The 23,111-nt window shown below is 43.4% G+C and overlaps 1 protein-coding gene across 6 annotated transcripts in view; it reads right to left on the bottom strand.

Annotated features, from left to right (window-relative positions):
• Positions 1-203: 203 nt before the first annotated feature.
• PAXIP1 (PAX interacting protein 1) overlaps positions 204-23,111 on the bottom strand; it is a 64,338-nt gene continuing 41,430 nt past the window's right edge. For 4 of the 6 annotated variants that reach the window (XM_053609439.1, XM_053609438.1, XM_053609442.1 and 1 more), the window contains 13 exons: positions 22,418-22,513; positions 21,412-21,549; positions 20,619-20,740; positions 19,999-20,183; positions 18,886-18,929; positions 13,716-13,786; positions 11,901-12,003; positions 10,506-10,674; positions 4,518-4,618; positions 2,992-3,126; positions 2,832-2,907; positions 2,615-2,679; positions 204-669 (listed from right to left, as the gene is read on the bottom strand). In XM_053609439.1, the coding sequence (XP_053465414.1) occupies positions 658-669; positions 2,615-2,679; positions 2,832-2,907; positions 2,992-3,126; positions 4,518-4,618; positions 10,506-10,674; positions 11,901-12,003; positions 13,716-13,786; positions 18,886-18,929; positions 19,999-20,183; positions 20,619-20,740; positions 21,412-21,549; positions 22,418-22,513 (1,317 nt within the window). In that variant the 3' untranslated portion in view covers positions 204-657. Of the gene's footprint in view, positions 670-2,614; positions 2,680-2,831; positions 2,908-2,991; positions 3,127-4,517; positions 4,619-10,505; positions 11,429-11,900; positions 12,004-13,715; positions 13,787-18,885; positions 18,930-19,998; positions 20,184-20,618; positions 20,741-21,411; positions 21,550-22,417; positions 22,514-23,111 lie in introns of those variants that run through there. The other 2 variants (XM_053609443.1, XM_053609444.1) reach the window with 2 other exon arrangements.

Raw genomic sequence — 23,111 nt, forward strand, 5'->3', positions numbered from 1 at the left:
ATCTCCAGGTGTTTTGAGTCTACCTGTGCCGGAGAGTTTATTATATTGATAAAAAGAGAAAAGGGGCTAACTTCCACAAATTGTTTCTTAAGGAGAAAATTTAGTAGAGAGTATGTTGCCTGAAAATTACTTAAAATGTGATCCAGTTTGATGCAAATCATATAAATTATGCAAAAAATATGGTAAAAAGGATTACTCAATTCTAAGTTCAAAAGTACATTTATTTAAAATGTGGGCAAGATATCAATATAAAAGAAAACAGAGTATAAGAAATAAAAATAATCCAAGTACAAAACATCTCAAATCTTTAACATCCATAATTTAGAGATAGTAAGGTCTCTATTTACACCATTTCATTTGTAGTTGAAGTCCCGTGACGGTTTTGTGAAAACATTTAAAAGCCTGGCAAATGAATCATAAAACCTAACGTGGGCTCCGAAAGTCATATAATACAAAACATAATTTATGTTTTCTCAGGATAAAAATCACACATCTAAATAAGATGCAGTATATTTATTATATTTGTTTTCCTGCTTTAAAGTCTTGTGCCCTAGGAAAGCAGCTGGAAAACAAGAGCTTCTGGAGAAGGCCACTGGCTCCCTCCCACAGCACGGATGTCTCAGGGCGGACTCCAGCCACAGCACAGTCCAGACGCCGTCAGTTAAATTTATATGTGGGCTTGTTGAGGAGAACAACTTTCAAAAGCAAGACAAAAAGCACTAAATGAAGACCCCAGTGTCGGTGACCAGTTTCACGCTCTACTTTAGAAACCGCAGCACTTTCCTGACTTGTTCAAACCATTTGGCCTTGCTGCACAAACCACGGGGGACTCTAAGACCCAACACTCTGTTCACTTGGCCCTAGCACCGGACTCACCTGCATCACACAGCTGAAGCTGAGCCCAGTAATAGCTAGAGTTGCCTTTAAATTAACACATACAATGCACAGTCCCAAAGGGTGGACGACCCCAAAGCCCCACCACAAATAAGTGATTTCAAACCATATCTCAGAGAACACCTGCTGACCTCTGCAATTCTAAACCATGTGAGCAAAAGTAGTCAGGCTATGCACTCACAAAACACCCATAGGGCGGTGCCTGTGGCTCAAAGACGTAGGGCGCCGGTCCTATATGCCAGAGGTGGCGGGTTCAAACCCAGCCCCGGACAGAAACTGCAAAAAACAAACAAACAAACAAAAAACGAAGAAACAAAACAAAAAAAACCCACCCACATAACCACAAAAGCAACTTCCTTCTGAAAGTAAATGTAATAACAGTACAGCTTTCACAGATATAAACATGAATGGTAGGGGAAAAAATCTGGAAAAACCCAAGAGTGCACACTATATAAAAACCAAATGCTCACAGCATCTCTGCAAAAATGTAACAGGTCTTGGGTGGCGCTTGTGGCTCAAAAGGGGAGGGTGCCAGCCCCATATACTGGAGGTGGCGGGTTCAAACCCAGCCCCGGCCAGAAACTGCAAAAAACAAAAAAAAAATTAACAGATCTTTTATCATTTCTATCAGCAATTCCTACAAAAATTTCCTAATCAGTGGAGATATAGAATACAGCAAGCACTGATATTAATGGTAAGAGAGTTTCTGCACCATGCGCCATTCCAACTAGGTAGGTTATCTTCCTAAACGTGCTTTACACCCAATTATATCAAGGCCTTCTGACAGATATAAGCTCTATACGGCTAAAGACACTCTTTGGTAAATATAATTAACCAGATGAAACAGGTGCATATGGAGGGGAATGAACCTCATGAACAACGATGTCACTCTGACCCTGTGGCTCACTTAGATGTGTCCATCTAAACACAACATCACCTTGCCTGGTCAGGAAGGTCCAGCTAATCCTGATGCTGCTGCAGGTACAGAGAAGGGGAGACTCTGGCCCCTCAGCCCGATCACACCACCAAGGGAAAAGTTCCAAGAGACATCACCTGTGAGCAGGTCCTAGTCAGTGGGAAACTCAAGCTGAAATTTCATATGTGTTTTTCATAAAGATTTGTGAGGCATGTTTTGCTTCATTGATGGGCTATTCACATGTTAAGATACTAAGAGATTTTAAATAAGGACTATAAATAACAAATAATAAGCTTTATTTTTTTCCTGAATGCCTGAAAACAGAAAAGCCTAACTGTCAAAATGCATTATTGCAAAGATTCACCTTGGCAATCTGACTTACGTAAGTGAGGTCACTTTGACGCTTCTACCAAGCTGTGCTTTTATCCCCATCACAAAGTTCCTGAGTACAAAGATCACACACTCACTAAATTTCACTTTGAAAACTACAAACTCAAACATGAGCTGATAAAAAGAAACACACAGAACATACTAATTCTTGCAATTCTTTTCTATTTTACCTGTCAAGTACTTAAATATCTACATAACCCAGACTGTAAAGATTCTAATTAATGTCACCTACTGAAAGTGAACCCTCAGTAAGATAGTGTTTTTACTTAAAAACTCAAATGAATATTCTGAAAATAAATAGTAACAGCACAGCAAGAAAAAATGGCTTGTAAAACAGTAAAAACTGTGTTTTATCAATCTCAAAAACCCATTTTCACATTCAGCCCATCCACTTTTCGGTATCTTTCAAAAAGGATATGATTCGTAGTCCAGTGTCTGTGTGAGCACTCCAGTCAGAACAAACTCTGCATTGTGGACGTCTGCAGGCAACAGAAACAGAGATTTCTTCAACCAACACGGGCTGTGTACACATATACACGTGCACAGATACACGCACACATATGCATGTACTACGCACGCACGTGTACACACACACACACACGCTGACACGCAGCAAGAGCAGCAAACCTACCTATTCCTCTAGTGAAATATTCTCGACATAAATGAAGGTCATTTTCACAGGATATTAAGATGATTTCTGACAAACTCTAAGGAAAAGAAAATGAGTTTATCAGTGACTCAACGCTGAATCTCAACCACAGGTGGGCTCAGCGGCCGCTCCCTCCACCCACCTTATTCTGCTTGTGCTCCATGAGCTTCCGGAAGGACGGCTGTTTAGACAACACTTTTCCTCCTGCACATTCCACAATGGCTTTCATCGTTGAAAGACTCGGGCAGATTCCCGGTGTGATGTAAAAATATTTTGTCTAAAAATAAAAGTATATGTACTATATTCCTAAAATGCTTTTAATTTTTCATATACTCTGCCTTGAGATTTCTGACAAAATGTATAATTTCATGAAATTACAAAGGTAGTATTCTCCCGCTGGTCCTCAGCCTGCAGTGGGCTGAGAGGAGCCCAGCTATGCAAATTGGAAAATAATGAAGCATCAATCATTACATTTTTCATACTTCCTGTGATGATTAAAAGTTCCTAAAACAAAGTGCTTTGCGAGTAAGCAAGAATCTTATAAACACTTTTTGCGATTTCTGTAAAACCCTAAACGGGTATCACATTTGACCCCTTTATCTTGCCAAGCGGCAGCCTGACGCCTGTGCGGCTCCCGGCCTGTGCGCCCCTCTTTATTTTCTCTGAAATTATGTGGACTCAGAGTAGGAAATGATACTGACACTTAAGATTTAATTCTCTAATAAGCTTGCTTCTGAGTATATCACAAAGCTGCTCATAGAATAAAAAAATCAAACATTCAAAAAAATTAGACTATTTTTGGTAATAAAAATCTTAACTCCATAGGTGTGGTCCCCCTACAACCCACCGCCCTCCCATCCCTTCTCCCTCCCCTTCCCTCCTTCATCCCAGGCTTCTATGGAGCACGTTGCAAGTACAAGTTGGATCTATCAGGTGTAGAACACAAATGTCTTAAGGCTGTAACTGGGTGAAAGCTGTGTTGATTAGTAGGATGTAAGCACTGCAATTTGTACAAATAATCAACACATCGAATCCCATAATGTCGTAAGTGTATTTATGATCTATGTACAAATGACTTAATTAAAAAAAAAATCTTAACTCACTACTGCATATCATTTCTAATTCTAAAGTTGGCTTCTTAAGAAGCTTAAAGAACAGATTATCTTTACTGATTTACTTTATCAGTTATTTAACACAAAAGTTTTTCAGAACTGTTCTAAATATCTTATGTAACAAATATTTAAATATCTTCAGTTGTAAATTATTTATGTACACATTCAATTAGTATTTTTCCAAGTAGCTTCTCCAGCTGAACACACATCTATTGAGAATAGTATTAAGTCATGTCCTCCAAAGATTTATTAAAAGCAAAAAACTGAATTTACATGTCTCTTATCAAATTATTCAATAGACATATTCTTTAGGTACCTTATTTGTAATAGATCTATTCATTCAATTTTTGTACCTATTTTCAAGAATTCCAGTAAAGAGAAGCTTTCTGGAGCTGCACTGTGTTTCCTGGGGGTTGACAGTGGCAGCGTCCATAGGAGGAGACCGGCCACGCCAAGGAGGCCAGGGTGAGCCCAGCTTCCCTGGGATGCACTTTCCAGCAAATCACCTCTTAACTTCCTCTACCTGGATGCATCTGATTTTTCCTTTAAAGTGTACCTTAAAGAGCGGAGAAATATGTGCCCGCTTTAAGGACTCTTCCAAACTGAAGGAGAAAAGAACCTCAGCCTCGGCGTCGCGGAGGATATAGCTCTGCTCGTCTGGAAGACAGAAGTGTGCCCTCTGAGAAGTGTGGCGGGCGCAGCCCACACCCAGAACTCACGCTTATTCAGGCCCACACTACTCATGGCTATGTTTACCTGTACGTCCTTTAGATATTAAAGCCCACCATTATATTTCAATTACTTCCCCTTGAAAACAACCAGACCAAAAAAATACAAGCAGGTATTCTTTCTCTTAGGTAGGTGCTGATTAACCTTTTGGGGTCATAAACTCTTTAAGAAAAAATTCTCTGAAGGCTCTGGACCCCCTCCTTGGGCGCACCCTGCCTCCCCCCTCAGCTATACTCTCAGACACTCTGCAGCCTCACAGACCCTAACTCCAAGTACAGAAGGACAAGCTTCAGTGGCTGTCATATCCAGGACCTGTATCATGACCAGCTCCTCAATGCTCGAGGGTCATCAGAGTCAACTAGCTGGTAATCAGTTCTATGAATCTATCAAATTTGAACATAAAAGCGCACAGCTATTTATAAAAGATAATTTTACCAATTTTTACAGTCTTCTGAAAATTTGTAATCGGTTTTCAGAGGTTTCATAGTCCAATTTGTCAGAAGCCAAAGGTCACAAACCGTCTCAGTCTTCAGGAGGGCACCTCTTCCGTTCCCACCCACCGTGTGGCCGACACAGCCCGCTCAGACCCGACAATGCACACGTGACAAGTGGGGGTGCAGGGTCGGCAGACAGGAACGGACCAGCTGACACATATTTTAGGACTTGTGGGCCATATGTTACTTCTGTTGTATATTCTTTATCTGTTTTTTTAAACAATGTTTTAAAAATGTAAAACCACAGTTTACTGGGAATAGCAATCTCATTACTACAGAAATGTTAGAATAGTTACTGCTACAAATACAAACTTCATCTATCAGTAACCAGTACTTTCACAGGTAAAAGAAGTTAAGAATGTCTAAAAACTGGAGAAATAAAAAATGAGGAAGAAGCTTCAGCCGACTCCTGAGCACTCACAGCCTTGAGTGTGACTCAGGCAGCCCGGCCCTCCGCCCACCAGCCACGGTGACCCAGGCGGCCCCACCATCCTGAGACCAGCCACCCGGGGGGCTGGGAGCAGCTGCATGGGCTTGGGGGACCCTACTGGAAGCTGGATCTTGATCCAGAATTAGAAAAGATTCAAACATGCACAAACTATTCTTGAATGGACATAACAACCATAACAGAAGATAAACCACTTAGATGAAGACAAGGTTAAGATGTGTGTCGAAGAGCATTTACACTTGCACGATGACACTGGCTACGCCCTAGACAGGAGTGGCCACTTTACCACAGATGCAGAGGACAAGAAGACCCAGACTTTTGTGAAGAAAGGAGACATGACAACGTCCCTGCAGAAACCATCATCCTTCATGACGATTGAGAAGAATCCCGTGATGGCCAAGTGCCACCTGTGGGAGGCCAGGTGGATGGCAAGTGACCTGTCCAGCTGACCATTTCCATGCCCAGGAAGAGTACATGAAGCTTTTGGTACAGACAGCAGTGCCCCTGGGAGCTAACGCGCACCCTGTGAAGGTCCTAAATGCCACAGCTGAGCAGAAAAGCAGTCATTTTCTCTTTGCTCTTACATGGTAGACTTGAGGTTAGATTACTTTTTTTTTTTTTTGAGACGGTCTCACTATGTCACCCTTGGTAGAGTGCCGTGGCATCAAAGCTCACAGCAACCTCAAAATCTTGGAATTAAGCGATTCTCTTGCCTCAGCCTCCTAAGTAGCTGGGACTATAGGTGCCTGCCACAATGCTCTGCTATTTTTTGGTTGTAGTTGTCATTGTTGTTTGGCAGGCCTGGGCTGGATTCAACCTGTCAGCTCCGGTGTATCTGGCTGGTGCTCTAGCTGCTAAAGTATAGGCACCAAGCCAAGATTACTTTTCCTTTGTAAGATTATTTGATCAGACTTTTTTTTTTTTTTTGGAGACAGAGCCTCAAGCTGTCGCCCTGGGTAGAGTACCGTGCCATCACAGCTCACAGCAACCTCCAACTCCTGGTCGCCTGCCTCCGCCTCCCAAGTAGCTGGGACCACAGGCACCTGCCACAGTCCCGGCTGTTTTTTGGTAGCAGCCATCACTGTTGTTTGGCGGCCCGGGCTGGATTCGAACTCGCCAGCTCAGGTGTATGTGGCTGGCGCCTTAGCCGCTTGAGCCACAGGTGCCATGCCTTGTGATCAGACTTTTTTTTTTTTTTTGATCAAATCTTTTTAATGAAGGAAGCTATAAAACTGATTTTTACATGGAGGCAACCTGGAAATGTAAACGAGTCACCTTCACGCTCTCCTTGCCAGTAAGCCTGGTGCCGTTTCATCTGAGAGCACATGAAAACTTCACCTCCCAAAACTCCACTCCTGAGATGCCCACTTGGGACATGACACTGCCTCTGCCTTGTAAGACGGTGTCACAGCAGGTAACACAGAGAACCAGAGAGAAAAATACTTCTCTTCTCCCCAAATTATACCTTGAGGCGGGGATGGTGTGGAAGAGACGTTTTCACGTTGGGGCACACTGAGGTGCTTGTGCTACTTCCTTGCCTAAATTAAAGGAACTGCCTTGATTAAAATAAAAAGAAGAAAAATGAACAGAAAGAGTACTCTCACACATGAAATGGCATATCTAAAATGTTCACTTCTTTTTTTTTTTTGAGACTGAGTCTCACTATGTTGCCCTCAGTAGAGTGGGTGGTGTCACAGCTCACAGCAACCTCAGACTCTTGGGCTTAAGCGATTCTCTTGCCTCAGCCTCCCAAGTAGCTGGGACTATAGGCGCCCGCCACAACACCCGGCTATTTTTGTTGTTATTGTTATTGCAATTGTCATGTTGTTTAGCAGGCCTGGGCCGGGTTTGAACCCTCCAGCCCCAGTGTATGTGGCTGGTGCCCTACCCACTGAGCTACAGGCACCGCCCTGAAATGTTTACTTCTAAGGGAAAAAAATTCAAGTTGATATGCCTTCTGAAGCTGGTAACATCGCCCAGATGCAGTCGGTGCATTTAGGACAGAGAAAATAACATTGACAAAGTAAAGGAGCTAAATAATCCTGTCACAGGTGAGGTACTGACATTTTGGTTTTTTAAAAGGAGGAAAATGACTGTGTCAAACGGATAGTAATGTGCAGAAAAAATTCAACCTGAAAGTTAAACTTCTCACAGAAACACAAAAGACATGAATGGTCTAGAAAGTGATAATATTGATGTCTTAAACTTTATTTAAATTAAACATAAATACAAAATTCCAAAAATATGTCCCCACCAAAAATCCAAAAGCCAAGTCTTAAAACGCTGCAAGATGGATAAAGGTAAGAAATCAGGAAGCAACATTTCAGTTACTGATTGCTACAGATAATGAACCATCTTCTTAAGGAACTTCAAGAACAATCTAAAAACACAAACTTTTATTAAAGCAAAATGTCTTTGAATATGTATTTAAAATAAATCATTGGTAGTTACCAAGAACGCTGATCCTCAAGTTTACTCTGGAGAAGTGACAGACCCAGATAGCAAACGCCAACAGTGGAGGAGAGTGAGACTCGAGGACGGACACGGCTCTTCCCAGACACACTGAAGTTACAGCATTCACGAACCAACCCACAAAAAAATCAGTGGAATAGAGAGCCAGAAACAGACCACAGGAGTGCAGCTGACTGAGCGCTGACTGGAGGAGACCAAGGCAACAGGGGGGTGGGGATGGGGGGGAGACAGCATCTTTCCAGCAAATGGTGCTGAGCAGTGGACACCACACACAAAAAGCATCTGGACACCGACCTTCCTCTCTTAGACCCAAATGGAAAGTGCTAAACTATACAACTCCTAGACAATAACAAGGAAGAAAATCTAGGTAACCTTCTGTTTGGAGATGACTTTTTATTCATTTTTTTGAGACAGAGTCTCCCTTTGTGGCCCTAAGTAGAGTGCCGTGGCATCACAGCTCACAGCAACCTCAAACTCTTGGGATTAAGCGATTCTCTTGCCTCAGCCTCCCAAGTGACTGGGACTACAGGCACCTGCCACAACGCCTGGCTATTTTTAGAGACGAGGTCTTGCTCTTGCTCAGGCTGGTCTCAAACCTGTAGGCTCAGGCAATCTACCCACCTCAGTTTCCCACAGACCTGGGATTACAGGCGTGAGCCACCATGCCGGGCCCTGGAGATGACATTTTATGTGACAACCATTATACTATGGAAATGCTTGAGATGACATTTTAGACACAACACCAAAGACATGATTCATGAAAGAAAAATTTCATTAAAATTAAAAATTTCTGATCCATAAAAGTCAATGCCAAGAGAATGAGAAGATAATTCACAGACTGAGAGAAAACATTGCAAAGACACGTCTGATAAAGGATTGTTATCCAAGATACACAAACAACTCTTCAAAAGTCAACAATAAGAAAACGAACCAGATTTAAAAACAGGCAAGAGATCTAGATGCTTCACCAGAGCAAACACACAGATGGGAAAGGATGCTCAGCAGCGTCACGACACCGGAGTGCGCACCTGACCACCACCTGCACCGCCACACACCTGTCAGAACAGCCAGAGCACCAGACACGGGAGCACGCGGACCCGCAGGAACACCCCATCCAGTGCTGGCGGGAAGGCAGGACGGGCCAGCCACATGCAGGCAGTCTGGCAGCTTCTTACAAAACTAAATATACCCTTACTACATGATCCAGCAACCACGTTCCTTGGTGTTACCCAAAAGAGTTGAAAACTCATATCCACACAAAAACCTGCACCCTGATGTTTACAGAAGCTTTACTGGTAACTGCCAAAATTTGGAAACAACCAAAATGTCCTTCAATAGGTTAATGGATGAACAAACTGTGGTACATCCTGACAATGGAATATTATTCAGGGCTAAAAGGAAGTGAGCCATCAAGCCAGGGAAAGATTTGGGGAACCCTACATGTATATCTCTAAGAGAAGGAAGCCAATCTGAAAAGGCTACATGCGATGTGACTCCAACTTTGCAACACCCTGGAAAAGGCAAAACTATGCAAACTGTAAAAAGATCAGTGGTTGCCAAGGGCTGTGGGGATAAGAGGATGAACAGGCAGAGCACAGGTGAATGACTCTGTGTGGCCGCATCATGGTACACACATGTCATCACACAGCTGTTAAAACACAATGAATGTTTAATGCCAGGAGTTAACCCTAACTAACGTAACTCTGGACTTCAGCTAGTGCCTCACACGTCCCTCTGTGCGGGATTTGCCTGCAGGGGTGCTCCTGCATGTGTATGGGCTGGGAGTACACGGGACCTCTCTGTACTTTCTGTCCAATTTTCCTGTGAATCTAAAACTGCCCTAAGGAAGTCTATTTTAAAAAAGGATCATTATAAACTCAAAAATTCTCTTAGGTTAGGAAATCCTGAAATTTGGAGGATAAAATACAAAATATGTTTTCCCAAACACTAAATGTTTATAACGAAACCACTTTATATCCCTCAGATATCAACACAACAATGTTAAAGGAATGAAAGGCAGTCAACTAAACTTCCTATCAACTATAATATTCATCAACATAGAAATCAACTTTCACAAATGAGCAACCTTGAAAAATTAAGTGAATTGGTCATTCACTAAATTGGTCAATTGGCAAGTTAATTTTCAACAAATTGAAAGACCCTAAAATTGAGTGGTGCCTGTGGCTCAAAGGAGTAGGGCGCCAACCCCATATCCCAGAGGTGTGGGTTCAAACCCAGCCCCGGCCAAAAACTGCAAAAAAAAAAAAGAAAGATTCTAAAATTATCTAGGTATATTTACTGCTCTGAGGAAGAAAAACCCATCCTTCATATAGATGTTTGTTAGGATAAAAATGGCGATGTTTATCTGACGTTCCAACACATGCGCTGGGCTGCCACTCACCAATGAACTTCTGACACTTGAAACACTCCTCGAGCCACTCTGGCGTCACAATGTGCTTCACCACCGAGATGGCCGTCAGGAACTTCACCGTGCGCGTCACTTTGCTGGCAATGAGGTGCGTGCACTTCTGCGTACACTCAGCGACCTCCCCACCAAGAATGTAGAGCTTCTGAAGGTCACAAACACAGTCAGAAGGGAAAAGCCAGCTCCCGGGGAGCAACCAACAGGGCAGACAGATAGAACAAGGTGTGAACGTGGTTCTCAGCACCCAAACAGTGCAAAAGGCAAAATGAAAGAAAACCCACAAAACTATAGGAGAAAAATAAAAATCAGAATTTATCATTTACATTACTGTGAATTCCACACCACTTAAGACATAAACTCTCCAAACACTAGTCCCAGTCATATCTATGATTGCAGGAGAACGAGGCGGCTCATCTTAGAGTGAGTGCGCCCAGCCCGCGCTGACGCTGTTACTGAGGCACGTTAACACTGGCACGGGCTCCGCTATAAAATATGACGGCATACAGACGGAGACATATATGAAATAACCTTTTATTAACAAGCCTCATATTTTAAAAGCAGAAAAATAAAATTGCACTAAATTTATAACAGTAGCTTTTATAATTGCTTCTTCTTCTTTTTTTTTTTTTGAGACAGTGTCTCACTGTGTCACCCTCGAGTGCTGTGGTGTCACAGCTCACAGCAACCTCAAACTGTTGGGCTTAAGCGATTCTCCTGCCTCAGCCTCCCAAGTAGCTGGGATTACAGGTGCCTGCCACAACGTCGGCTATTTTTTTTTGTTGTTGCAGTTGTCATAGTTGTTTAGCTGGCCCAGGCCAGGTTCAAACCTGCCAGCCTGGGTGTATGTGGCCAGTGCCCTAACCACTGAGCTACGGGCGCCGCCACAATTGCTTCTTTTCCTTAAAAAAAATGAGGGATAAAATGTATGAATCCAACATGATACACATCAGCTTACACTCTCAACCACCCACCTACCACCAAAAAGAGGGAGCAAAACAAACCCCATCATCCCTTGTGCAATTATTTCAAAAAAAATATTTAAAACCTACTTCCATTTGTCATCTAAACTACTGCAGAAAGCCCCTTTAGCCTCACTCTAGAAAACTCGTCTTGGTAGACGGTTTCAATGGGAGAACCTGAAGAGGCACAGTCCTGAGGCCAGATGACACACACTTGTACTCTTGGCCTCTACTACTGAGAAAGCAAGCACCTAACAGCACCCAGCAGGGCAGCAGGCCATCCAGACCTGCACAGACTGTTAGAACAAGACGCCACCCCACGTAACGTCCAACCAGCTGCTGGCCTGAAGTGAGCACACACACAAAGCACACTGCTGAACACGACTGTGTACAGAGGAGAACGAAATTTCACCTTAATATACTGCTGAACTTGGATAGGCTCAAATCCAGTGAACAGGACAAAAGGGGTTAACTCTGGGCTGAGCTTCCTAGTGGGAGGCGGGATGTCCTCTATTCTGCAAAAGACATGCAAAGTGGTGACACAGTTAGAAAAGGAGGGAGTCCAGTGGTTTAGCTAGCCTTACCACCTTTACCTGTGTGTGGCTCTTATTCTTAAAGGAAAAAGGAGCTCCCTGTCCTGCCCCAGCATTTACAAAGAGTCAGTCTCCAGAGGACAAACGTGAGACCTCCCAGTCACCTACAGTGATGTCAGGACTCTCTTCTTCATTCCACCCCCCCCAACTAATTTTTTTTAATTGGTTTTAAAAAGAAAGCAGAGTTGGTTTCTGTATTTCCCTGATTTGGCTAGTTTAAACATTATCATGGCTGCTTTCTTTTTAAAAGACCAGCCTTGTGTGACTCAGGCCACCCCTGGCATGCATGTTCACCGTCACCACAAGCAGCCCAGAGGCAAGTCCTGATAGCCACCAGGACCTTTTTAATTCTAGTCCTCTGTCTCCTTCCAGAAGTGTAAAACAGCTGTTTTAGTCAAGCACACATGTTAAATTAAGCCATTTAGTTCTTTACGTGTCCCTTCCCAAATCCTTTTTACCTTATATTTAAACGAGACAGTCCAGGAAAAATTTATTTGAAGCAATTTGATCACAGCCTTAAAAAATATCACACAATTAGGATTTTACCACAAAGTCAAAAGCTCAGTGTGTGGAATGCAAGGAGGGAATACCGGAGAGTAGCCACTGCAGAAGACCAGCCAGGCAGCTGCGTCTTGCCAGGTCCAGTTTGGAAGCAGAGGACTGGACTGGGTGTGCAGCTGCTCTGCTCTGTTCTGCTCACTGACTAAGTGACCAGCGGGCTTCGTTCTTGGCCGGCCATGATACACATCTAAACCCCCTCACCACAAGGCAACACCACGCACGGGTGCGGGGGCCGTGGACATGGCCTTCCAAAGGTCTTAGATCCTTTTTCCCACCATGGCAAGGCTAATAATACTATTTTGTCCCATGACAACTGGCAGATCCAAGGTACCCCCCTCCTGAGTAGGGATTCCTCATCAGTGCCCTGGGGGCCTGGGACTCCAGGGGGCACCTCCCAGCTGGTTCTAGACCTCCCACCCCATTTCCACCACAGAAGCTTCTATTTTACACATGGGGGCTGGGTGAGGGGAGTTCTGATAAAGTGCCGCTTAAAATTTTTTAAATAAAAACATACACTAAAGGGTGGTTCCTGTGGCTCAGTGAGTAGGGCGCCAGCCCCATATAGTGAGGGTGGCGGGTTCAAACTTGGCCCTGGCCAAACTGTAATTAAAAAAATAAATAAATAAAAAATAGCCAGGTGTTGTGGAGGGTGCCTGTAGTCCCAGCTACTCGGGAGGCTGAGGCAAGAGAATCGCCTAAGCCTAAGAGCTGGAGGTTGCTGTGAGCTGTGATGCCGTAGCACTCTACTGAGGGCAATAAAGTGAGACTCTGTCTCTAAAAAAAAAAAAAACAATAAAAATACAATAAAAACATACAGGGTATCCATGAAGTTCATGCGCAATTTAAAATTTACAACTATTTCATACTGCACACAAACTTTATGGGCGCCTATGTGTAAAGGCCTATGTGATTATAAACTATCTTCAGCAATAAAATGAGATGTATCACAACAGCTATGAAGCAAAAGGCAAATGCTTTTAAATCCTTAGAAACTTTCCCTAATTGCCAACAATTTTTCAAAACAGACCTATGAAAGATAGCTGAGCATAAAAATGTTAGGTTATTATTCATACCTGGCTCTTTTGGAAGACGGCTGGATATTAGTTACTTCATTTTGTTTCGTTTTGGGAGGTAGTCTTCCACCCTGTAATAAAAATATTTTCTACTTTAATTAATACGGTAGCTTCCAAGAGATTTATGTCAAATAATGGAACTACTGAGTCGCACACGAGGACCCTGCTCTCCCTGCAGCACCTCTGAGTGCTCAGCTGGGCAGGGGACCAGCAAGCGCAGGAGAAGCTCCGCCTTCCGGGGAGCTCTGTCTCACTTGTGTGTTCTGCCTCTGACTCACCAAAGCTCCTCAGTTCCCGAAAATATCTCCAGCCCTTTCTTTCCTCACCTCATGTTATACATGCGGTCCTTCACTCTGAACTTCTCAGGACCATTTCTGTTTCAAATTATTTGTCCTGTGTCCCAATTTACAGAGGGGAAAACACAACCACTGCAATTACACAACCCCAAAAGAGTACTGGTAAAACCGAAATCCCACCTGAGGTTTCAGAAAGTTGCTACGTGACAATGAGATGGTGCTGAAACCTGCGCTGTCTCAGGAACACCCCCACCTCCACTAGAACCAGCTCCAGCACCTGAGTCTGGAGCAGAAGCCGAGCCAGCCCGGAGAGGAGGCGGCAGGACCCCCCAGGGCCGCTGCAGAGAGCACCTCAACTCTGCCCTCATTCCTTTCTCACGTTCTAAACTCAGATGTTCTTTCAAAAAAACACTTGCTCCCGACCTACCATTTCAAGGAACTATCTCTCAATCTTATTAACTTACCTTAAATATAACTTACGTTTTCTAAATATTCTAGACAACCACAACAAATACAAAAGTGTGCACAGGAAGTCCACGCAGCCCACCAGCCTGTCAGACACGGAGGGTCAAGTTTTATAATGAGCAGGAAGGTTTATCTCCACCTTTTATCACCACCTGCACAGAAAACCATCTCTCAACCCTCCACTTCCAAGGATCACCGTACATCTAAGTCTCCAAATTAGCACCCCTGGTAGCAAGGGCAGAAACAAAAGGCAGGAGAGACAAGGCACGCGAGAGACGGGCTCCTGGAGACTCGAGCAATGTCAGTCTGGTTTGGGAGGGAAGCTGGTGATCACTTTCTCAGCAGGGCCGCAGAAACTGCCATGAATTTCTGTCACCTAAATGAACAGGGACAATACCCCTTCTTTCTAACCTACTGTTACGAAGTTATTATGAACTTTAATCCTTCAATTGTACATTAATATCTTTTGACCACAAATTTTATTTATCATTCTCTATCATTCTGAAGAAAATGATAAAGCTCCACAGACAGCACAGACCCCCTGATGGACATTTAGTAGGAAGTCCTACACTCATATGAGAATTAACAGCCAGACTCTAACTAGTCTGAAACCTCAGGTGTTCCTGGCTCAGGGCACCTGCAGCAAATATACAAACACAAAGACACAAAATTAAACTAGTGTGCTCATCTTATGAACAACTCTTCACAGTAAAAATGAACATTTCATTCATTTATTTATTTGAGACAAACTCTGTCTCCCTGGGTGGATTGCCAATGGTGTCATCACAGCTCACCACCTCAGACTCTTGGTCTCAAGCGATCCTCCTGCCTCATCCTCCTGAGTATCTGGGTCTACAGGCGCCCACCACGATGACTAGCTAGTTTTTGAGAGATGGGATCTTGCTCTGGTTCAGACTGGTCTCAAACTCCTAGCTCAAGCAATCCTATCCACCTCAGCCTCCCAGAGTGCCAAGATTACAGGCATGAGCGGCTAAGCCCAGCATTAAAATTTTAACAAATTTCAACATCATGGCTTTTCTAAGCTTTCAAGATGTCTGATCATTACAAGTGACCTCATGCAGGGGTTTGTTTTTTAAAGTTTGCATAGTATTTCAAAGTGGCTCTGGAATGTGACTTTCCAAACGTCAAAGTCTGCTATGCGTACTGCAGTTTTCTGCTGGGCAGGCTACTACCTTCTGGAGCAATGAACCAACACACTGAATGAAAGACACTTCTAAATCAGCAAGGGCTTGATTAATTGCCCTAAAATTATCTGCATCATTACCAAAACCTTCCAGAATTTTCTAAGATTTGATTCCTTAAATACAATATTAAACTTAGAGATTAAAACTCCTCCTATATTCACTTTTTATGTCTTTTTTGGGGGCCTCAATGACCAAAGAGAATTTTAAAGAAATCTTGTTCCAATAGCCGGGCATTGTGGCGGGCGCCTGTAGTCCCAGCTGCTCGGGAGGCTGAGGCAAGAGAATCACTTAAGCCCAGGAGTTGGAGGTTGCTGTGAGCTGTGTGAGGCCACAGCACTCTACAGAGGGCCATAAAGTGAAAAAAAGTAAGAAATCTTGTTCCACATTTCTTGGCTTAATAAAAAGCTATAATTTCTATTCTCAAAATTAAGAAATATACTAATCAAAAGTTATTAATTTTGATTAATAACTAATTATGACTAATACTAATCAAGTTGGGCAGTGCCTGTGGCTCAGTTGGTAAGGCGCCAGCCCCATATACCGAGGGTGGAGGGTTCAAACCCGACCCTGGCCAAACTGCAACAAAAAAATAGCAGGGTGTTGTGGGGGGCTCCTGTGGTCCCAGCTACTCGGGAGGCTGAGACAGGAGAATCGCCTGGGCCCTGGAGTTGGAGGTTGCTGTGAGCTGTGTGACGCCACAGCACTCTACCGAGGGCAATAAGGTGAGACTCTGTCTCTACAAAAAAAAAAAGAAAAAATACTAATCAAGTTATTTTGATTAATATAATCGAGATTAATCAATTATACACTAGAATCAAATGAAGAAAAATTTATTCTGCAAAAATAAAAACACTTTCCAATATGCTTGACAGAAGTGACCTCTTCATTTTACGTGTCCCATTGAAGACATTACTGAAATCTATCCAATGGGTCACTTTCAAGTGGCCCATTACGGAATTCTTTGGGATGTCATAAAATTGGCTATACCAGAGGTTTTTTTTTTTTTTTTAATTATAGGTACAAAATAGTTGTATGTCTTGTGAGTTAATCAAACCCAACCAGGTTAACTGGTGTGTCTGTCACCACAGGATTTTCATTTCTTTGTGTGGGGATGTTCCAACACCACTCTTAGTCAGCCGTAGCCAGAGTCCTGGCTTCACGCAGACCTCTTCTTCTTCAGTGTTTAGAAGTGGTTTTGGTATCCTACTGGAAACAGCTGCCAGCTCTTTTCTCTCATCCAAATTCCCCCACTGCTCGTGTAGTTTAGCAGTAACTCTGAGTACTTCTAAAGCCTTCTCCATCTCGCAGCAGCTCAGCAGAGGCTGTGGCATCTGCCTGCCGCACAGCGGTCCACATGCAGGCAAAGACGCGGCCCCAGGCCAGGGGAGCAAGGTGCCTTCTTGGCCCACGTTCTGCACCCTGGAACACAACTCTACAAGGATGATGCCGTACCAAGGAGCAATCCACAGTTCTAAAAGAGGATCCGTAGAGAATACTTGCTTTGGCTTCTGTGTGTTTTATTAAAAATCATAATTACTAGTTTAGGCTAGGAAAAATATATGTATAACCTGGTCTTCTTACCATTAGTATTAATAAGACACTGCCCTATATGCAGGGTGGAAGTAAAGTTCATGTACAATTTAAAATCGTTTAACATAGTGTGTGACACCTCTCGGGGCGGGACACAAGCTAAGAGGGACTTTACCTAACAAATGCAAGCAATGTAATTTGATTCTTTGTAACCTCAATGAGGGAGGGAGGGAAGGAAGGAAGGGAGGAAAGAAGGTAAAGAAAGAAAGAAAAGGGTAAATGCACATGAACTTTATGGACACCCCGTATTTGGGCTTCCTGAAAGACTCGGGACAATTAGCAGCAGCTTCCAGATCAGCTGTGCAAAAGGAGTCAGAGAGTCAACAACCAGAACACAGGCTTAGGCATTGGCTGTAAACCTGATGAGAACATTCTCCTCGGCTGTTCAAGGACCTACAAACCCTACACTCCCTCTGTATACGGTGGAAATGCACTGAAGATTGCTGGGCACATGACATGGATGTCCATTTTTAAAAAAGTTAATATATATGGCACCATGAACATCAAGTTAAGCCTTAAATTACACTACAACTCACCAGCTATCTACAGTAGTGATGTGCAGTCAGTGACAAGTACTTGCAGAGAAAAGTCGAAAGTGAAAATTACTGAAATGGTCCTGTCTGTAACTTAAAATGTACTAACGCTGGAAAACAGCAGAAAACACAACTCACATTCTCTCTTCACATCTGCACAGGAGCATGAGACAGCCCCTTGCCTAAAGCACTGCCCCTGCTTGTCTCCTAACTGACCACCACTAGCACTCAGATGCCCAGAAGGGCCTGTCCTGAAAAGCGTCCCATCGGAGACCTCAACCAGTGTGTTACATACAACCCCCAACCTGGGACCCCGAGAGCTGGGCCTCAAGTAGGGTATGGGTCTATCGCTTCTAATAGTTCTCAAAGTTCTTGCCTTTCTATCCCATGAAAAACAAGAAGTCACCTTATCATATTTCTGTTCTCCAATTCTTCAAGCAATCGTGTAGCTCTTTGAAGCAAATAATGTCCCTCATATGTCTGAACAACTGACAATCATATCAACAACTAAGAGAAAAACAAGCCTAGGACAGTCATGATGACAAGTGAAGACACGGCTTCCATCTGTTACCATGTTGACAAATTAGTAGAAGAATTTTAATTTAGGGTGGCACCTGCGGCTCAAAGGAGAAGGACACCGGCTCCATATACTGGAGGTGGTGGGTTCAAACCCAGCCCTGGCCAAAAAATACAAAAAATAAAATAAAATATAAAAATAAAAATAAACGGGCGGCACCTGTGGTTCAGTGAGCAGGGCACCGGCCCCATATACCGAGGGTGGCAGGTTCAAACCCCGCCCCAACTAAACTGCAACAAAAACAAAAAAATAGCCGGGCGTTGTGGCGGGCGCCTGTAGTCCCAGCTACTCGGGAGGCTGAGGCAAGAGAATCGCCTAAGCCCAAGAGCTGGAAGGGTGCTATGAGCTGTGATGCCACGGCACTCTATGGAGGGCAAAAAAGTGAAACTCTGTCTCAAAAAAAAAAAAGGAATTTTAATTTAAAAATACATTCATACCATTGAAATGTGGAGCAAGATTTTAATAGCATAGTATATCCAAAGTAAGGTTATTAATTTGACATACCATCAACAACTCTGCTGACACTTTTAATGGAATTCTCCAAGCATCTAAAGAGAGAAATAGGTTATTTTTCACATTGTTTAAATAGAAAAGCCTTCTTGTAAAAGCCTCCTAAGGCTGATAGTCCTAGAAATGTAGGTAGATCAGCCACAAGTGTTTAATAGGGATAAACTTAAGTGCCATGTTCTATACCGGTGGTTCTCAACCTGTGGGTCGCAAACGGGGTCGAACGACCCTTTCACAGGGGTCACCTGAATACATTCTGCATATCAGATATTTACATTACGATTCATAACAGTAGCAAAATTACAGTTATGAAGTAGCAACGGAATAATTTTAGGGTTGGGGGTCACCACAACATGAGGAACTGTATTAAAGGGTCGGGGCGTTAGGAAGGTTGAGAACCACTGTTCTACACTTAGATTTATAAGTTTTCTACTGCAAGGTAGGAGAGGTGAGCAGGCCGCTCCCAGTTTACTGTGCATTATCGATACAAAGTAGCAGTAGGAAAGTCAGCAGCAGTCAAGAAAGCAGACCTCCTTTCTCAAGCAACAGTATATGGTCCTACTGTGCGCTGTCTCGTTAGACATTTTCTGGGAATCACAGTCTGGTCTCTATCACACTGGTTATGACACGAGGTGGTCGAGAGAAGGGACCCCCCCCCAAGCAGGGGCTGGCCGAAGGGACCAGCATGCTCACCCTGTGGAGTAAAGTGGACACAGGGCCATGCCTAATCACACTTCAGTGCTGTAGTATCTACTCCTTCAGGAGCAGTGTCTGCTGGAAGGTGGTGTGGCAACAGACGTCTGCCTGCTGACCACACGAGGCACCAGGACATTCCAGATGCAACAGTGAGTCAATTCAAGGAAAGCAGGGGCTGTTCTGTAGAGTGGGGGACATTCTCACAAAGATAACTGGGTTGAGAGACAAGACTAAAGGGTCTTTTGAGGGTTCCTTCCATCTCCAAAGGCCTTTTAAAAGCAAATAAAAACACCAAACCCTGAACAGAGCAGAGAGGAGGAGGAAGGAGTGTGGAAAGGAAATAAGAAGTGAACAGAAGACGCAGCCAGGCGTGGTGGTTGGCCGCTGCTAAGACAGCACATGGGGCGCACTTACCCAGCAGATTGAGAACTAAATGCTGAGTAGGGGCGAACGGGTCCTGCAGATTGAAGGCAGTGTAGCGACTACACTGAGCCTGCCTCAGCGCCTCGAAGCTCCCCAGGAGGATGTCCCCGAGCCACTGGGCGTTGACACAGGGTATCCTCCACTCTTTGGCTTTCTCGTACTTTAGGCCAGTTGGTCTTTTTTTTGTGGGGGGGGGAGAAAACACATTGATTAAATGTTAGCATTGTCTGCAGTCTGAATTTATATTTATTTTCAACAAAAGCCGATAAAACCTCTTCTCCTAACAGGAGTGACAAGCATGTGCTGGCCAAGCAGCCAGTAACCCCGGCTGGTGACCAAATGCACTTCAAGGTGCAAGGTCAGAAGGACCAGAAGACCGTCCACCAGTCCTGCTCTCACCTGTCACCTAATGCCTGTAACGCAAATTTCATTAATTCAAATGTTTCCGCAGTATTTCTGCTAAGGTTACCATGAATATCATTGCCAGACTTTTATCAGATTTTGATTTCTACAAACTTATTCCACCAAACCATGACATAAGAAACAGAGATTGTGGCATAGCACCATACTGTGTGTACACTGAAGGTCAGAGTGGTTCAAGAGACGCTTACTCTTTACAGATGAGAACAGTGTTGCTGCGGCACAGGTAACCCGTATACTTGGCACCTGCCAAATACGCCATTAATTTTAGGTCATCTCTGTCACTATCAACAAATCCAGTCACAGAAATTATCTAAGGAAAAAAAGGGCAAACGAAGGAAAAAAAACTATTAGAGGCAAGTACTATAGCTTCTTCTTAGTTGTTTTATAGGTGTATTATTTTTTCATTATTTCTTTGGCATTAGGAGACACATTTGGTAATACCATTCCTAAGAATGACATGACCAGAATTTTATTAACAGTAAAAATGCTACATAAATAGCCTTGGCGGAAGGAACAAACAGGATAAACATGAGGGGACGGATATAGGAAAACCTTTTTTGTTAACCTGACATTGCCCAGATAATTTTCACACAGTATTTTATTAACCACATGAACATACACGAGTCAGTTCCTCCTCCCTCCCTCCCTGATCCCGATTTTGGGGTCACCTGAGTGGGAGAACCCACAACTCAATATAGTTCAGCCTATGGTGCAAAACACTTCATTTATTTTTGGATTTCTAATAGTGTCAAAGACCAGCATACATTCACTATCTACTATATGCAGAAAACTGTGACTGTTCTATGGGAACAAAACAAAGTTATCTCTTACTGAGCAGGCACACAGAAACCAGGCCGAATTACCCAGAAAAACACTGACTCAGAAGCCAGCACGTGTGCCAACACGTTAGTACACAATTATCTGCCAAAACAGAAGAATGATTTTTAAAAAATGCATCAAAATAAAAGGCCTCTGCCTTACATGCTGGGAACACGGCTTCCCTCCCGGCGGGAACGCCACTGGGAAGTGAAGGGCTCGGTGAGGGGGCACCATTCTCTTCTTCTTCAAGACCGTGTTTAACCAGTGTGCAGTGACGCATCTCTTTCTCTCTCTTATTGCCTATCAACATAAAATTATAGGTTTGTTGTTTGCGGGTTTTTGCTGCAGACTTAAACACAAAATTATAAGTTATGTAACAACACTACCTTCATTAGAAGCCCCATAATAAAATAATGTCATGACGCTTAGCACTGGATTTACTTAAGTAACAAACAAATTGTAACAGTGTAGTTTAAAAGTTTAAGTGAGAACGAGAGCCTGCAATGAGGGATGAAAGCAACAAATTTTCTGACAACCTTAAAAATAACTTTAATCATGAAGGAGATAACATTTGTAATCAAAGTTGAAGTCCCCCATAGGAACACAAAGGGCCCAACATAAGGCCAGTTGTAACAGTTACAACCACCCACCTAAAACCAACACAGGTGCTTCTACAGTTTTAGATGAAAAGTAGTCAATGGGTATCCTCTATAAGAGGGGTTTCTTAGAGGTCATTTGTCACATACACTTTAATATCAATCTATCTACAAATAAGAACATTTTAATAAAAAGATAAAACTTTGGGGGTGAAGGAGGCAATGCATAGTAGAAAGCCTGAGCCCCAGAGGAGCAAAATTACGAGGTGTGTGCCTTTCCCAGGCTTGTGTGCACGGCTGCAGGGCAGCCCCACGTCCTGCTCTGCCCACTGCACCAGGGTAATGACTGGAAGGAGTGTCTACTCTTAATATTGCCTGCAACTGCCACCTTCCATTTGGTGTCATCAAAGGCATCAATCCCACCAAGGCAATGACAAAAGTAAGAAGCAGCTCTCCTATTTTAAGAGATAGAAAAAAGTCCTTCCCCAAAATAATAATCACTAGAATCTTAAGACTGCATATTAAAAAGCACAGGCTTTGCGCCCCGTCACAGCCGGGGCCATTCTCTTTACCTGGGCATACAGGCTGCTGACCTGACTCTCACAGAGAAGGTGTGTACATCGGCTGGTGAGCGTGGGGTCCACAGTGCCACCGTGCGCCTGGATTATCTAGACAAAGAGACCCAACTGATCAGTCAGGAGAACAGAGCAGAATCAGCATGTCACATGAGACAGCTGTTAAAAGAACCTGTCATATATTTATCATATGGTATATTTCCCCAAAGAATAAAAGACATATAACAGTTACATTTATAGATTTTTCTACCCAGCACTATAAAATTAAAATGAACACCCACACTTCATCTGAATTTCCAGGAAGAAAGGGAAGAACAATGGAAGGTCCTTCTTCTAAAACAGAATTTCTCAACCTCGCACCACTGACACTCTAGGCCAGTTCCTTCCGTGTGGCAGGAGCTGTCCTGGGCACTGGGGGATGTTTATTCCCTGACCCCTGCCCACTACAGGCCAGCAGCAGCACCTGTCGTTGTAACGACTGGAAATGTCTTCAGACAGCTGCTAAATGTACCAGTGGATGCAGATTCACCCCCTCAAAACCACTATTCTAAAAGGAAACTTAAAAAGCAAATCAGAACAAAATTAGTAAAGACCAAAAATTTATTTTTAAAAACAGATACAGTTTTGGAGAGTAAAGGAACTGTCCTGCTTCTTGTGATGGTGGTTAGAAAGCAGAAGGCATTTGTCAAAA

Source organism: Nycticebus coucang, chromosome 11, assembly GCF_027406575.1.
Source record: "Nycticebus coucang isolate mNycCou1 chromosome 11, mNycCou1.pri, whole genome shotgun sequence".
Taxonomy (NCBI): domain Eukaryota; kingdom Metazoa; phylum Chordata; class Mammalia; order Primates; family Lorisidae; genus Nycticebus; species Nycticebus coucang.